The sequence below is a fragment of the Heterodontus francisci genome, chromosome 18 (genome assembly GCF_036365525.1).
Source record: "Heterodontus francisci isolate sHetFra1 chromosome 18, sHetFra1.hap1, whole genome shotgun sequence".
NCBI lineage: Eukaryota > Metazoa > Chordata > Chondrichthyes > Heterodontiformes > Heterodontidae > Heterodontus > Heterodontus francisci.
Genome location: NC_090388.1, coordinates 49,171,509 through 49,189,788, shown reverse-complemented (window position 1 = coordinate 49,189,788; position 18,280 = coordinate 49,171,509). Strand labels below are relative to the sequence as shown.

General features: G+C 45.7%; 1 protein-coding gene across 1 annotated transcript in view; it reads left to right on the top strand.

Moving 5' to 3' along the window:
• LOC137379610 (synapsin-3-like) overlaps positions 1-18,280 on the top strand; it is a 280,557-nt gene that overhangs the window by 29,534 nt on the left and 232,743 nt on the right. Inside the window, exon 2 of the mRNA XM_068050679.1 lies at positions 3,010-3,067. Coding sequence (XP_067906780.1) covers positions 3,010-3,067 — 58 coding nt within the window. The remainder of the gene's footprint in view (positions 1-3,009; positions 3,068-18,280) is intronic.

The following is an 18,280-nucleotide window of genomic DNA, read 5'->3' as shown; positions in this document are numbered from 1 at the left end:
CTCATCCCTGGAACCATTCTGGTAAATCTCCGCTGCACCCTCCTCTGCATCTCCTCACATCCTTCCTAAAGTGTGGTGACCAGAACTGGAAGATTTTGTATTAATGGCAGTGGCTCTGAATGGGGATTGGAGGCCTGCAGGGTTTAGTGGTAGGACTGTGGCCTTTCACCATCTTTAATGATCTAGATGAAGATATCAGGGGAACTGTCTAAACATTTGTGGATCAGACAAAGATTTGTGTTGGTCTTAGGACCTTATATAAGAAGAGCAGATTGCAAGTAGATCGTGTTGTGATGAGGAATTGTCCCACATCTGCCATTTAGTACAAATAAATATAGCATTATTCATGTGGGTAAGGCCAATGTCAAACACATGTACACCATGCAAGGCTGTTAAATGGGAGAAACAGAAAGGTATTATACTATGTGAATCTCTGAATGTTTACAAACGATACCATGAGGCTGTTGCTCAAATAGTATATTAGGATGTATTGCCAGGACAATTAAATAGAAAGCACAACTTTCTACACTATCCTTTTATAAAACATTGGTTAGAGCTCATCTGGAATACTGTGCCAGCTTTGGTCCATTTACAGGGTTGGTGATAATGAGACTCTGGAAAATGTTCAAAGGAGTGCCATTCGGGGTCACGGTGCACAAGTTGCACTTAGCAACATGGGACGGGCCTGAAGGACCAGCTATCAATTTTAGTCTGATTATGCTCCTGTGAAGCACCTTGGGATACTTTCTGACATTAGAGGTGCTGTATAAATGCAAGTTGTTGTTGATAGATCTGATGGTCTTTTCTTGTGCTTTGTTTCCATGTGGCGGGGAAGGGGTAGTAAACATGTTGGGAATAAAAGGATTAGGAAGGGAGTTGCTAAGGGCTAAAGATCACAGTTTTCCCACATTCCTCTATATAAAATTTAGCCTTCAGTTGTCGGCAGCTTCTTTCCGTACCATGTTGTATCATGTCATTCACCATCTCGGGATGGAAAGGCAAGAAGTAAAAGACAGAGAGAAGCAAAAAGGAGAGTTTGAGAGAGAAAAGCAGAAGAGAAAAGAAAGGTAACCAAAAGCAGAGGAGGAGAGACAGAGAAAAACAGCAGCAAAGTCAGTTAAATCCAGCTTATCCTGTGTGAAATCCATGGCAGGCCCACCAGTGTAGAATAATAACAGACCCCTGGAAGTTGAGTTGCAGAAGTTGAGGAGTTAAGATTGTTTTTATGTAGAATTTGAATGGATATAGGAGAGTGAATTACAGCCCAGAATCAAATTGCATGTTTGGATGTTTTATGCATTGAAAAGAATCAATGTCTACCTAATGTAGTATAAGGATGTAAAGGGTTAATACTGAAGACAGTGAGGGAGACCCTCCCACTGTACAAGCGATGATGTAACAGTCACATGAGATAGGCTTCAGAAGAAGGTATAGCAGCACGAAGGATGCTAGCTTAGGTGGCTTGCGGAGAGTATATATTGTAACTGTAAATAATTGAGTTGTTGCTTGATCTTTACTGGAGTCCAAGACTTTCTCTAGAACGCCCTACAACACTACTAGCACAAACCCAACAATGCAACACCTAGGAGTATACAAGAAGTTTGAATCTATTTGAGAGACACATTTTTTATCTATAGCAGTGGCTGATCTTCTGTGACATTGCTTATAGTAAGTTAGATGATAGATTTTGTTTTAAAATCATAGGAGGATTACACCAGGTAATACACAATGTATTATTGTATTGAGGTGGAGCTGTGTTTAATATGCCCTCAGCCATTAATGGTAGAGTCTAATTATTAACTAAACAAAAACTCAGGCCATTTGGAGTTTAATTGTTGCTTGATTAGGAACTTTGTAGATTGGAATATACTTATTAGTTTCAGGATGGAGAACAAAAATAGCCATCGTTTTAAGATTCTTTTGCATCTGTAACGTGTGACATCTGAATGTGATGACGGCACTGAATAGAAATACCATTAATTTTTTTAATGACTCCATTGTGACTCTGTCTATTATGTGTAAGCTGTAAATTAATGACTTTGATTTGTATACTGCTTTATCTATGTATTTACCTTTTATTTCTTATCCTCTTAAAAGTCCAGATATATCTATTATGTAAGATGTGCCAGGTTAAAGGTCAGTGCCCGGGGTTTAGCAGCAGTTTTTTTATTCATTGATGAGACATGGGTGTCGCTGGCAAAGCCAGCATTTTTTGCCATTCCTAATTGCCCTTCAGGAGGTGATAGTGAGCCATCTTCTTGAATCACTGCAGTCCATGTGGTGTGGGTACATCCACAGTACTGTTAAGTAGGAAGTTCCAAGATTTTATCCTAGTGACAGAGAAGGAACGGCGATATAGTTCCAAATCAGGATGGTGTGTGGCTTGGAGGGGAACTTGCAGGTGGTGGTGTTCCCGTACATCTGCTGCCCTTGTCCTTCTAGGTGGTAGAGGCGCAGGTTTGGGAGGTGCTGTTGATGATGCTGGTGAGTTGCTGCAGTGCATCTTGTAGATAGTATACAGTGCAACCATGGTGCGCTGCTGGTGGAGAAAGTGAATGTTTAAGGTGGTGGATGGGGTGCCAATCAAGATGAAACATTTTATCTTTGCGTTCACATCCCTCTATAGCTTCGCCCCTCCCTATCTCCGTAATCTTCTCCAACCCTACAAGAACTGCATTCCTTCAAATTTGGACTCATGCACATCCTTCATTTCCTTCCTGCAAAGTCATTTTTACCATATTATGCTACATAAATGCAAGTTGTTGTTGCATTACAGACTGCATTTTCCAGCTATAAAAAGATGACTTTTGGGACAAGGTCACAGTGAAAGTTGAGTCGGGGGGATGGAAATTCTGCACATTGCTGCCATAGAATATGTGAGCCATATTTTTCAGAAGAGTACATGTTGCTGTAGTAAAGATAGCTACAATATGCAAAGGATTTGAAGAGAGTTGCCACATGCCAGATAATGATCTTCATTCATGACTTTCTTTTCATTTCTCTTTTCAGGTCCAAGTACTTCCGTGGCAAGAAGGTCCTGGATGAATATGAGATCCGTTTAGAGCAGGTCTGTGCACTGAATACTGCTTAATTATCCAAATAATTAAAATTCTTCTGTTTAGCCCACATCTCAAAAGTATCCCTTGATGCCAAAAGTGTAATTGGCTCAAAACTCATCACGTTGATAAAAACATCAAAACTGTCACAAATCACAAGCTGTTCAGTGAATAACTTCAGGTCGGTGCTGACAGTCCAATGTGGGTAGATAATTGCGTCTGATCCAGAAAACAGCAAAGAAGAAAATCCTGCCCATTGTGTCATAATTCCTTTTTCCTACGATTTATAACCTTGACTAAATTGTCAAGAGGTTTGTGAGGAATCTATCATTGCTGAATTAAAATTTACCAAATCATTTTAAAATTGACTTCCTGCGAAGCTGACCACTGGACTCGAGGCAAATTGTGGAAAAGGTATTCATTTACAAGATTTTCTCCTCCACTGTTTGCATGAATTTCAAGGATAAATAACATGTTCTAGGTTTTGTAAAGGAGAGATGTATTCACCTGATGTTCAATTGCAGTGAAGGGTGATGGCATTACACTTACTGATCTGTCACAGCATGTCTTTGTTTCCATTCGTTATGCTTCAACCTTGCCGGTCAGAGGCTGCTTAGGGTGAGGTATTTTTATGTGGAATTCATTGTTTACTGACATGGTGATGTGCTTCATGGTGAATAAAGGCTTTTGCCATAGGGACATGAGATTCGGCATAATGGGCCTGATTTTCCTTCTGGGGTCGGGTATTGGATGTCGGGACAGTTTCTGAGTCCTGATCACACCCCAGGGGGTGGTGTGGGAAGTGGGTGTGGCGGCGGGGGAAGCAGTCACAGGTCCCGATTTTTATGTGGGCAGACTGTTAATTGGCTACATGGTGGGTTGGGTGGCCAATTAGCGGCCGCTGCGGTGGCAATGGAGTAGGACTGAGTACAGGCCTGATTTAAACACACCATGACAGCATCTCTGTGGTTCTTGTTTAACTCATTGAATTGCAGCAGCAGTCATGGAACAGGAAAGGCAGGGGGCTGGAACCCGGGGCAGGGCTGCCCCCCGCTTCGCAGACACTGACCCGGACATCCGGGAGGGAGGTTCGCTTTCTGGAAGGTGGCAGGAGAAGGCTACCCTCCCAAACCAAGCAGGCCTGACTAGAGGTTGCTGAGACCATGAGCAGACAGAGTGTGGTCAGGAGGAACTGGGTGCAGTGCAGGAGGAGGTTTAATGACTTTATTTGCTCTGGCAAGGTGAGTGCAATGCCAGGCCTTCATGACAGGCCTCTGAGTATTCAACCTCCAGCAGACACTCCAGCTGAGCAACCTGAGGGTGTGTGCTGCTCCTGAACATGGGAGGAATGTGTGCCCAGGGCACCTATTGACCCTTCAACAAGGCTGAGAGCCACAGTGTTACTGAGGACTTGCCAGCACTAGTACTTGCAGCTTCCTATGTCAATGAGCTAATGGCCAGCAGCAGTGCCTTATCTCTCTCTCTTTGTCCTTGATGGAGAAAAGAACACATAACGCCTGAGAAAAAGCACTGACAGGAAGAGGCATGCTCTGTCTGCACATCATCACTGCCATGCAGGAGCGCGCTATGGAGATTACCAGGGTGGACCTACAGGAGCAAGCTGGGGAAGGCAAGATGGGCTTTCCTTGTGAAGAGGGTGAAAAGATATTGCACTGTAGAGGAAGGGGTGGAGTGCCCTCCCTACCCCTCCACCTCCACCCCCCCACACCCACCCCGGTCCAATAGCATGCCAAAGACTCAGCAGCATTGGGAAGCCTCCTCACTGCAGAGGTGTCTGCTTTCAAAGGCTCGTCGTCATTGTCTCTTCTTGTGTCTTCTGACATCGAGGGGGGAGGACAGAATCCTGTGATGGCACCGAGGCAAGCACTTGAAGCAGAGATATCACATCTTACAAGCATATCTTCCACTAGCACAGATACAGTCACCTAGGTAGGTCCTTGTGCGCCGTTAGATGGGGTGGCACTGGCTGATGAACACATCATGAGTGTGCAGGAGGAGGTGAGAAAGACAGAGGCAGTTATGGGCAGTTCCTCTCAAGGGATGGAGGAGAGACACAGCCCTGCTCTGCAGAGCACAGGTGTAGGGCCTCGGGAGTCACAAGGAAAGAGGCTCTACTTAGACCAGCAGCACTCGGAGTGGATGCAGGAGCAGCACACTGACATACACAGAATGCATGCCTCACTCTGTAGCCTTGACTGCAGTGGCGCTGATGGTGCAGAGATGTTTTGAGGGGATGCCAGTTGTGCCCCAGCTGGTGCTCCCCTCCAGCTATCCAGAGTACCAGCCAAGGGCTGTGGACGTCACCAAGGAGGATTAGGGTACCACCCTTCACGGGACACCATCATCTCATCGGCCTCCTTGTCCCCTCTGACTGAGGGAACATCTGTGCAGCAGGGCCCTGTGACGGAGGCTGCCCCCGCAATATGGCCAGTGCAGCAGCCTCTGAAGGTGCCGCCCCCGCACCTCCACGATGAGGTCAACCACCATGGGCATCTCAGCCACAAGCAGAGACAAGTGCTAACAGGCTGCCTCCACCTCCTTCGAGATCACAGAGAAGCATTGCGTAGAAGTGGCCGAGAGCGGAGGCCACCACTTCAGGCAGAGCACTGAGTGGTTCACTGGGGTTTGTCTCACCTGTAAATGTGCACTTTTTCTCTTATTCAACATGATGTTAGTATTGACACATGATACATAAGCTTCCAGGAAAAGAGGGACAAGGTGATGAAGGGAGGAAGGGTCATTGAAGGGGGGGCTGTGAAACCTTTGGACATATGTGCATTATTCATTGGCGGTAAGAGTGGATTGATTCCAGGCGGTATTTTCAATGAAAGTGCTCTCACAGACAGATCAAAGTGAGCTTGAGACCATGCTGTTCCTCCTGGGTTAGAGGGGCTCAATTGATATATGCCTGGATCAGATGATCCCTGATGTTGATGGCATCCTGACGAGACCCTCAAGGCCTGCGTTGGACCCAGCCACCTCCCTGTGCAACCGGGGCACCTCAATGTTCTGCATCCTCCTCTGCCTCCTCCTCCACTTCCAAGTCCTGCTCCTCCTCTTCCTCTGATGAGCTGTGTCGTTTCAGGGCCTCACCCTCTTCAAGGTCCACACCTCCCTGGAGGGTCATGTTATGGACAGCGCAGCACACCACCACAATGCACAAGACACTTGCAGGAGTGTACTGCAGGGTGCCACCCAGCCGGTTCAGGCACCAGAACTGCATCTTCAGAAGCCTGATTGCCTGCTCAATGGTGATCCTTGAGCAGATGGCTCCAGTTGTAGTGTCTGTATGGCTATGTCTTGGGGTCGTGTAAAGGGGTGACTGGCCACCTGTTTAAGGGATAACCCTTGTACCTTAGAATCCATCCATGGATCTTGTGGCGGTGGGGCGGTGGGGGAGATGGTGGAGGAGCGTGGGAATGAAGAGCTGCAGCAGCCTACACTGCTGGAGGATGAATGAGTCGTGGCAGCTAACTTGAAAGTGAGCACACATGGAGGAAGCTCTTGTTGTGGTCATAGACCAGATGGATGTTGAGGGAGTGGAAGCCCTTCCTGTTTATGAATCTCACTAGGCGGTCACTGGGTGCCTTGATGGTCACATGAATGCAGTCAATTACTTCCCACACCTGGGGGAATCCAGCGATGAAGGGGAAACCCACTGCCCTCTATGCCTGTGAGGTCCTAAATGTTTGGAATTGAATGTATTGTCCAGCTCTCAAAAGAAGAGCATCAATGGCCTGTGAGATGCAGTGGTGAGCAGCTGTTTACGAGACACCACCAAGGTCCGCAGCAGATCCTTGGAAGGAGCCAGTGGCAAGGAGGTTCAAGGCCACAGTGACTTTGATGGCTACTGGGAGGGCATGGAAAGTCGCAATTTCCTGCAGCACTTGTTCTCCGGCATCTCCAGGTAGCTTTGTCTTTGGCAGTTAATCCTATGCTGAGGGTATGGCCTCTGTTGCCGTCCTGCCCCTCATCCCTCTCCTCTGCCCTCCTCATGCTTGGGGCTCTGCCTCTCCTACGGAGAATGTTGCTCCTCATCGCCACTAGACCAAAAATCTTAGAGTCGAGCTCCCATTACCAGCTGCCGCCTTCTTTGTGCTCAGCTGAATTCCCAATGATGTCTGGAAGTCTTACTCCCTCCTCTTATGCCCCCGTGATGCCAGGAGGGTGACGACTCCCTGCACTGCCGAAGTGCATTTTGACCGCTTTCCCTGCAACCTGTGCATACCCAGTGGCACCTGTATGCTAATGACTGAGTGCCCCTCTCCGCCCTGCTCCCTTTTATGATCCCAACTAATTTCAGGGGGCTGCCATGACTGGCTCACTGCTGTGTTGGCACCTCCATGCACTTGGTCTTCCCCCTGACCCGGTGTGCAACCCTTGTACAACCAGCGTGCCCTCCACCAAAATCCCAAACTGGCCCTCTATGAGCTCCTTAACTAGCTTAATTGACCTTATTGTTATTTATTTTTATTTAGAGATACAGCGCTGAAACAGGCCCTTCGGCCCACCAAGTTTGTGCCGACCAACAACCACCCATTTATACGAATCCTCCATTAATCCCATATTCCCTACTACATCCACTCCATTCGCCTACCTACACTAGGGGCAATTTACAACGGCCAATTTACCTATCAACCTGCAAGTCTTTGGCTGTGGAGGAAACCGGAGCACCCGGCGAAAACCCACGCAGTCACAGGGAGAACTTGCAAACTCCGCACAGGCAGTACCCAGAATCGAACCCGGGTCGCTGGAGCTGTGAGGCTGTGGTGCTAACCACTGCGCCCCTGTGCCGCCCGTTGAATTGGGCATGTTTCCGTGGCTCTTCCCCCAACCTGATGAAACTCGCTGGCAGCACCCACCCACCTTCGTGCCCTCCCCCAGTAGGACCTAAAAATCCTGCCCAATATGTCTTTTCCTGGCAAGTGTCTGACCAGGAGTTCACAAGCAATAAAGGAAGGCCGTGAGGCTGCAGTAGCTGAGCTTTTGTGATCATCAAGATGAAATTTTCCTATTATCCCTGATCTTGGTAATTTCCACTCACTCCTCATCCAACTTCATCCCAATTTCTTATGCATTGAGTTCAAAATTGGTGTCCTTATTCACAAATTTCTGCATGACCTCACCTCTCTCTGCCTGTGCAACCTCGTCCGGGCCTATGTTTCAGCATGTGCTCTCCACTCTTCCAACTCTCATTTCCTTTGCAGCCACTTTTCTGCTCCATCTTTAGTGACAGAGTTATCAACTGCCTTGGCTCACACTGCAAAAACTTTTTCTCTAAGCCTTGTTACCTCTGTCTGCCTTCAAAACTCACCTCAAAACTTAGGTTCTGACCGTTGGTCATCTCATCTAATTCCATCTATTACTGTTTGATGTTGATTTTCATCTTTGTGAAGACACTAGGGATGTTTTTGCTACATTTAATGGCACTATTCCACTGTGTGGAAAACAGACAGAATTGGATGATGAAGCCCACCACCTCACTCCTGTGACCTGAATTACCCAACCCCTGCCCCTGCTTAGACAATCTATTGGCCACTTCTTTCCCACCTGCCACTTGTAATTGCTCACAGGAGTGGAGCTATCTCCGACACATCCATCCCCGCTCTCATCACTGCCTGGGATTGTCAGGTGAATTTTAGCCCAGGCTAGAAACTCAATCCCAAATCTCAGGGATAGAGTTGTTTGTATGATTGAGTGGGTGATTCACACTTGCAAGAGCACATCAGAGGTGACTGTGCCAAACTATAGTTAGAACATCTGAGTGATGCCGCATCGCTCCAACAACAGAGAAGAGGCTGAAGAAATGTATCCTCTGCAGTTTTTCAATTGGCTATGGAGATTCAGGATCTCTTCCTGGATTTATTGGGCTGGATTTTACAGACCCCCCGACATCGGGGGTCATGGTGGGGGGAGCGGGGCGCATGGAAAATGCCTCTGGCAGAATCCCGCCACAGGCCTCAACAGTGGAAAGGCCCAGACCGATATTGCCAGTGACAGCAAGGCCCTGTGGAGGCCTCGCCGCTGCTCGGTAACAGGAGCCAAATCTGCATATTTAAAAAATGGATATGAATGATTAAATGACCTACCCACTGCCGCCATCGTTCCGGGGCGATATTGGTGCCAGTGGCCGGCATTCCCGTGCCTGCGGATAGATCTGAGGCGGGACACTGGTGGGGGAGGGGAGAGCAGGTAAGTACTTCAGTGCAGGGGGTGGGGGAGTGGGGTCAGATTAATTTCAATGGTCTAGGGGGTGGTGGGAAGGGGTAAAGTTTAAAGTTGATGAACTTTGGTGAGAGAAGGTCGGCAGCAAAAGGTAAGTGTTTTGCGGGGGGAGAGGGCAGGTAATTACTTCTATGCTTATTGGGGGGGTTAGGAGAAGGTCAGGATCACTTTATGTATTTATTTAAAATGAGTATTCCTTTAAAAATGTAAATTGCAATGCAGAGTTCGAAGCCCTTTAAAAATGGCGTCGCGCCTGCACAGTGGCGCCTGACGCCATTGCTGGGGACGAACTGCTCGTCCCCTCCACATCATTTGGGGGGTGGGGGGTGGTTGGTAGTGTGATGGTCCGCCCGGCCATTCAAATGAGTCACCGCATGGGCGGACTGCCATTGTTTGCATCCGCCTTCGATTTCGGCAGCGAAAATGTAAAATCCAGCCCATTATCTTTCCTTAGTAATGGTTTGGGGCCCTTTTGTAGACCTCAGCAGCCGTGAGTTATACTAAGGCTTACTGAGGGTGTAAAGAGGGGAATTCTTAAGGTGGTCTCCCAACTCACCCCTTTGCTTGCCCCCTCCCTCCAGAAAATGGCTGGGTGGAAAACATGGGGCAGAGTCCTAGCAGAACTGGGTTCTATACCATTTTTCAATGCCTGCTCTGGAGATCCACCAGGAGCTTTATCCCAATTGAAATTTTGGGGCCTAAATGCTAAACGGAACATATAATAGTTATCTGACTTTTCCTGATCAGTGAACGCACTGCCACGACTGCAGACAGTAGCATATATTCAAGTCGCCCACTTTTAAGTAGATATTTATGGGAAGTTCCTTGTCTTGGCTCAGTTAAATTGGGTAACTGCATGTACTAAATGGGTCATGGCACGAAGCTATTTTTATCTGTGGTTAATAGAATCCTGATCCAGGCGGATTATTTCTTGACAAAGCACTTACTGTCTTTCTTTTCAGGCTTCAGCTGTGCATGTATCTTATGAAAAACAAATTCTTATTTATCAATAAATCTTTAACAAGACCCAATTTCCTTGCTTCTTAGTTTATCCTGTTACAGTATATTCTTTCCACATTAATTGTTTGTCTCAAAATGTTTCAATCTATCAAGAGCCATCAGATCCCAGTTCATGAGGTGGGGTAGATTTGAACCTGGGTTTCAGAGTGAAGGGAAAGTGTCATCACCTACTGCACCCCAATCCCCTCCAACCACAGATAGAAGTTCAGTGGTGGTTCGTTGTCTTTAGATAACGTAAGTAGACAATTATTTTACGTTTAGGCCCTTCGTAGTCCTGATGCTGGCTGAACTGCAAGGTTATATTCTTCACAAGATTAGCTGAACTGAACTCAGTATTTTTCTGAGAAATGTACTTTAGAGATTCAGTAAGTTTGTAGCCTCAGATTACAACTGGAAATACTAGGTTTTGTTGATCTATGTTCAATGCATTCTACCTCAGTGACCGTAACACTTTCAAATTTGAAACAATAGGTGTTGCATTTTAACTGGATTGCTATTCCATTCAGTTACATTGTAAGTGAAATGTGACTGCAATTTTCACTATATCAAAGGTCATTGAAGATGTCTATAAACTAGACTGTCCTGTCCTTCTGTCCAGTTGGAAAATGGGAATGCACATCTTCTACTTCAGTTTATGTAAACCTATGTGATTTGGCAGTTTGTTGAATCAATGTGAAGAAGGGCAAGCTAGTGGTGCAGCTCAGTGATGTACTAGTGCACTACATCACAGAGTATTAGCATGTGGATTAACACCAATCAGTTTTCCCACTTAGTGTGTTCTCGATTTCACCTGAACTGTCTCTAGAGGCACTGATTGAAAGTGAAGGGCATTAACAGAGGAAACAAGGGGGCAAAAAATCCTTATCCTTCTGGTTGAGAGACTGGACACTGGTCTATGATCAATAGCAATATTGTCAATTACTTTACCAGACCCAGATACTGGTTTGAATATAAGTCTTACCTGACTGAGTTAGAGTATGCACCCTAACTTTCTTTTAGTGATATTTGAGGATTGGGGGGAAGAATGAGGAGGCTTTCTGCTGCAAAATATATAAATTAAAATGTACTCATTTAGAAGTCACGTATCAGTTTGTGAATTAAATGTTAACCATGGAATAGGTAATTCCTGATTACCAAGTGAATCTTTTGTAAAAGATTGAAGTTTGTTCAAGAGTTGATTGTAAATAGGTTAAGAGACTCCTTGTAGAAATGACCGACACTAATGAGAGTTTTTTGCAATTATGACTGCCTCAACTCCAAGAGCTTCTTTCTCTTGAAATGTAAGCGATTTCCCAAGCCCAGCTGGTAAGGTTTTCAGAAAATCACATGATATTTTGTTCTTTTCTGAGTGTCTTTTGATTAAATAGGTTTGGTGAGTTGGAGGATCTCTCGTGCTATAAGCCATTTTCTCAGGATGCTTGTCATCAGTATGGGCTGTGCTGTTCCTGCATGCTTTTGTTATTAGGGGCCACTTTTGGTTTTGTATTTCAAGAATAGAGCAGAAGTGGTTAGGGAAAAGGGAGAGAGAAGCAAGTGGTCCTCTTGCACTGTCGTGTGCTTCCATAATGATAATCAGGAGGCATGTTTTCACCCAGACACCCAGTGGGACATGCAAAACCCACATCCTTCCATCCTTTGGTGTTTAGAGACTGTAGCTAACTAAAGTCCCATTTACATAAGTCTGTAAAAAATATAAATAAAAAAGTCAGTGTCTTGATTATTTTTCCTTGGCAGAATATAATGGGTTGTTGTTAACAGTATGAAATTGAAGCTGCTGCTGTTTTGGTTTAATTGCATTGTGGTGAGGAACAGTAAATTAATGTCTTGGTCTATGGAATGCGTGTTCACACTACTTTCATCCAGAAAATGCATCAGAACTTGAAGTTCTTTCCCTCAATCTCTTTGTTTGCTGGAAAACAAAAGCTGATATTTTAGTTAAAAAAAAATGAAGTGAGGGATTGTACTGTGCAATGGGTTAGTTCACAATTTAGACCTAGATTTGCTTTCAAAACAGACTAATAGAATAAACTTCTCTATTCTGCCAGTTGTTAGGATGCTATGTAAGGTAAGCTTTAGGCTTGTCTTGACCCAGTTCCATGCACGTATGAGTTTGCAACATAAATTGTCTGTGCTGTTTAGAGAAGTATGTCTTCAGTGGAAAATTCACAGTGAATTAAGGGGATGCTCTTCTGAGCTTCAGGTTCAGGCACATTTTAGAATCTTTGTTCTGCAGCTAATCTGTACCTATCGCAGGATCTTAGAGTTTCTCATCATGACACAGTGCAAAAAGTGGAAAAAAGTCCAATAAGTAATATTCCAATCTTTTATCTTGAGAGCATGAGGTTCTCGGGAATCATCAGGGTAAACTACTATAATGAGATTTAATTGAACCTAATCATTACCAGATGAGAGCCTTTTTCCTGTCATCCATTCTTTGATTTTTCACTTTCTTTTTCATTTGCTCTTCTTTCTTTCTTTCTCCTGCTCAATCATTCACTTCCTCCGGGCGGCACAGTGGCGCAGTGGTTAGCACCTCAGCCTCACAGCTCCAGCGACCCGGGTTCAATTCTGGGTACTGCCTGTGTGGAGTTTGCAAGTTCTCCCTGTGTCTGCGTGGGTTTCCTCCCACATGCCAAAGACTTGCAGGTTGATAGGTAAATTGGCCATTAGCAATTGCCCCTAGTATAGGTAGGTGGTAGGGAAATATAGGGACAGGTGGGGATATGGTAGGAATATGGAATTCGTGTAGGATTAGTATAAATATGTGGTTGATGGTCGGCACAGACTCGGTGGGCCGAAGGGCCTGTTTCAGTGCTGTATCTCTAAACGAAACTAAACTAAACTAAACTTAATCTGCATAAACTCTTAATTAGCAAATAAAAAAATGTTAAATAAGTAGGTTTCAAGGACATGGTGTGACATGACTCCAGCCTCCAGCAAAGAAATCTTGTCATAAATCAAAGAAGCCCAGACACTACCCTCAGTGCACTGCATGGTCTGCCCCTATACTATCCTAGCATATCACACACTTGCATCCATCCACTAGTTGTGCAAAACTCTTCCAGCCACTTTTATTGTGTTTGGGTATGCAAGAGATCACTGTCCCAGTCAGAAACATTTTTTTTAGCATTTAAATTGAAAACTGCTTTCCTTTCAGAAGGAATTGTAATTCTGACTGATTGCTGGACCCTCTGAGGAAGGAAGAATAATTTTAATCAAATAGTGAGGAGTGAATCAAAGAAAGTGACTGTAATGCAGTGACCACAATTCCAGTCAGCCCTGCACAAACCCAAATCTGTGAAACCCTGCAATTACAGTGAGTTGACTGTCCTCTGAGATCTAGATTCTGTGCTTTTCAGCTGGTTTGCTGTCTACAGCTGCCATTGCTGATCACTCATTTTTCCTCAAGATAGAACAGGATGGTAATTCAGGTTTGGAGGGTAGAGTTGCAGCTTCTTAGCGAGGACACTGCATCAATAACCTCTGATAGTGGGTATTTTGGCACCAGCGCCAGTTGCCAACAAAAAATTAGAAAGCATGCATTTAGCTTTTCTAATGGCCAAGTCTAATGCCCAGTTGCAGTTCTGTCCCCAGGTTCAAACCTACAATGGTGCAACTTAACTGTTCTGAAATGAAGAAAGCGGTGAAGCATTACAGCAGGTCCAGGTAATAGGGAAGAAAACAACTCAATGTTCTTGCTGCTGGTTGTTAACCAGTGACGCTGCTGAAAATGTAGATGATGGATAAGAACAGAATCGGGCTACGTTATGGTGCTAAACAGTGTTGCTTAAACAGCCTGCTGACAATCATTGTCCAGACTCTCAGATAAAGATTGAGGGCATTGGTGAGGGTGACCAGCATTGAAAAAGAGTAAGCTCCTTCAGGAAGGAAGCTGAGAAAACTGTAGTGGGAGGTGGCATGGGAAAGACAAGAAATTTCCTCGAGTAGATCATGCTGAACCTAATATGGTGCTGAAACCATACAGACCCAGAAGGTCCTAGGCTCAACCCCTGGCCTGTGCTGAGTAAACTGATCTCAGCCAGGACAGTAGGGTTGTTATGATTGGCCTCAGAGCCTTGAGAAAATGATAGGAATAATCAGCTAGGGTTCCTACTCCCAACACTGCCCTGGAAAGTATATGCATATGAGTATTGAATAAAGACAATCAGACTTGGCTGTAGTGCACTATATGATTGAATAGGCCACAGACTGCTCATTGTCGAGGACACACGAGACATTGCTACTTGGGTGAGGTTCTGAAAGAATTGTCAGTGGACACAGAATGGAATCTCAGCCGTATTCAGGACAGTGGGGAGGCAGAAGGAAAAAGAACTGGAGGAGGGGGGTTGGTTTTGGGGGTGGGGGGTTGTTTTGGGAAATGGCCTTTCCCCTCCTGACATGTTTCATCTGTGTTATTCCATAAGAACAAAAGTACCCATGTTATACCAGAATGAGTAGTTTCATACCATTGTGGTATGAACTAGTGTATGTACACTAGTACAAAGCTGGTACTGGGGTGTGGGAATTACTTCAGGGTGCGTGTGTGTTTGAGAGCGTAGGGCTTGCCCTTTCCCATTAAATAGATAGAAAAGACAGAGCCTTCAATTAAGTGAAATTTAAGACGTCTAATTGGTAATGTAGGACATCTGGCCCTCTTACTGAATCCTAGTGGGGTCCACACCCTGTCTGATGTCCCTAAATAAAAGGCCAGACATTCATTTTATTAGCAATCTTAATCAGGAGGGTTTCCGGAATCTAACCCTTTTGCGTGACATGTTACTCTCCTGATGCAACACAAGGAGGTTCAGGCTAAATAAGTAAAAGAATTCAGACAACCAACCCAAGCATCATTTTGGCAAATCATTCTGTGGTTCTTACTATGTGCTGGGTTTGTTTACAACCTTTCAATTATCTTTAATGTCAAATGTTTTTATGTGGTAATATGAAGCCGGTGAAAAACATCTGTTTAAAATAACTAATTAAATGTCTCCATTAAACCTCACATTTTTTTCTGACTAAGTTCACAGTGACGTTCCAGTGTCAGCCAACACCAAGGCTCAGAGTTCCCATCCGCTGTGCCATAGCATATGAAGATGGCAGTTCACCGGCATGGTTAGCACTGTAGTGAGTTCGGAATCACAGACATGCTGTTGTGGGCAGAAGAGCCAAGCCCAACCTAGGCAATTTTTCAGGTTTAAATGGGTGTGGAAAGAACATAGGAACAAGAGTAATTCAGCCTGTCAAGCCTATTCCACTGTCATAGCTGATCTGTATCTTAAATCTATCTACCCGCCTTGGTTCTGTAACCCTGAATATCCTTGGAAGAAGAGGGGAAGGAACACTCAAGGCTTTCCCAGGCTTTTTATACACAATCTCCTAGCAGCCAGTTACACAGAGACTGCAGTTGGGCCTGGGAATAGATCACTTGTGGATGTGTATCAGTGTACACTGGACTCAAGCCAGAGGCTTGAGGCTTGGAAAATAGTGAATTTGACTCTTAAAAAAAAAAGGGTGAGGGATAAACTATCAAATGATAGACCCATATGGCTTACTTCCACTGATGGCAAAGTTTTTGAAAGCATTATGAGGAATAGCATAAGGGAGCATCTTGAATGTCATGCATTAATCCATAGCAGTCAGCATGGTTTTAGAAAGTCACGCTTTAGTAATCTATTGAATTTCTTTGAGAAGATGACAGATCTAGTAGATAGGGAAGAGACGGTGCATGTATTAAAATGGATTGGCAAAGAATGGTAACTTTGTTTAACTGAATACTGGCATGGGTGATGGAACAAAAAATTTTAATTGGTTTGAGGAAGATTCTTGCCAGCAAATAGGATTCAAAGTTATTAGAAATTCATCAAGAAAATGCTGCGAATAGAATTGTCTCTTATCTGAAGCTGTTGGTATGTTACTGTGATACTTACCTCTTTGCTGACATGGTGTGTAGTGTTGATAAAATAATAAATACGTGAAAGAAACACTTTCTCATCTCAGGAAAGTTCTCATGGTTTAAGCAAGCACAAGCCACTCTTTAGTGAGGGTGCAAGGAGTAGAACATTTAGTCACAACCTGCTCATTCTGAGCTCAGTCACCGCTCATCCATTTCTCCTCATCTCTTTGTTCACAGCTGCCCTTACTGCAGTTTTTAACCCTACTAAGATGTCAGCAATATGGCTGAAATGAGAACTGGACTCTGTGCAGAGGATGAGAGAATGGGAATGTATTATTGATTCAACCAGAAAGGTGGGGCTGGTTTTCCTGCTGGGGGCGGGAGACGGAAGTAAGGAGCTTTTCCAGGTCCCAAACTCGCCCCCGAGGATAACAGTCACCGGCCCCGATTGTCACGAGAGTGCCTCTTTAGTTGACATGGAGACAGATTAGGCAGCCAATTAGCGGGGGTGGGAATGGAGGCAAGACTGTGCAAATGTGGGCCCAATTTTAACACACTAAGGCAACCATCACCGTGGATGCTGTTTTACTGCTGTACCTTCAGGGTGGCAGATGTCTTAGGAGGGGCAGAGGCCTGGAACCCAGGGCAGCACAGACCCTGGGGGGTCCTCCTCAAGGCCGTAAGAGAGAAGAGGGAGCCCCTCTTCACGGAGGGTGGCAGAAGGAGGCGACCCACCCAGACTAAGCAGACGTCGATGGAGATAGCTGACACAGCCAGCAGAAGGAGTGTGGTGCACAGAAACTGGCGTCAGTGTAGGAAGAGGTTCAGTGATCTGAAATGCTGTGGCAAGGTGAGTGCTATCCTCAACCCTCAGGATACACACCAGCTGAGGAGCCTGAGAGTGCATGCTGCTCATGAACACGGGAGGAATGTGTGCCCAGAACACTTACTAATCCATCAGAATGGTTCAGAGCCATAGTACAGCTAACCTGCCAGCACTGAAACACGCCGCTTCTAGTCATAGAGTCATACAGCACTGAAACAGGTTTCGGCCCACCGAGTCTGTGCCAACCATCAACCACCCATTTATACTTCTCCTGCATTAATCCCATGTCCACTACCACATCCCCACCTTCCCTCAATTCTCCTACCACCTACCTACTCTAGGGGCAATTTACAATAGCCAATTTACCTATCAACCTGCAAGTCTTTGGCTGTGGGAGGAAACCAGAGCACCCAGAGGAAACCCACGCGGTCACAGGGAGAACTTGCAAACTCCACACAGGCAGGACCCAGAACTGAACCCGGGTCGCTGGAGCTATGAGGCTGCGGTGCTAACCACTGCGCCACTGTGCCGCTCAAATAGGAGTTCTGGCATTTGCCATAGAGGCCAGCAGTACCTTATCTCTTTTGTCCTTGCAGGAGAAATGGGCTCATAGTGCCCGAGAGGAGGCCCAGACGGGAGGAGAAGTTCCCTACCTACACGGTATCACTGCCATGGAGGAGGAAGCTGTGGACATCGCCAGAGTCATGGATCATGGTAAGGTGAAATGGGTATCCGTGGTGCAGATGGTAATTGGAGAGTGCAATGCGCTCATTATGGGGGTGTATTGCACTCCACCCCATTCGATAGCATACCAAAGACTGAGTTCCATTGGGAAGCCACAGCACTGCACAGGTGCAGACATCGAGGAAAGGAGACCAACTCCCTCACCATCACCACGCCAAGCGGCAGCAACATCAGAGCTCAGAAGAGGCACCGTCACATCTTACAAGCATACCCTGCACCTGCACAGATACACTCACCTCTGTGGGTCCTTGTGCACAGTTAGATAGGGTGGCACTAGAGTGAAAGGAGGAGGTACTAGAGGCAGAGGCATCTGTGGGCAGTTCCCCTCAGAGAATGGTGGACAGGCACAGCGCTGCTCAGCTGGGCACAGTTGCAGGGCCTCACGGGTCAGAGGAAAGGAGGCTCTACCTAGACCAGCAGCAGAAGATGTGCATCCACATGACAGAGTGAGGCAGTGTGGGATCATGTGCGGAATATGGAGGAGTCCATCCAGAT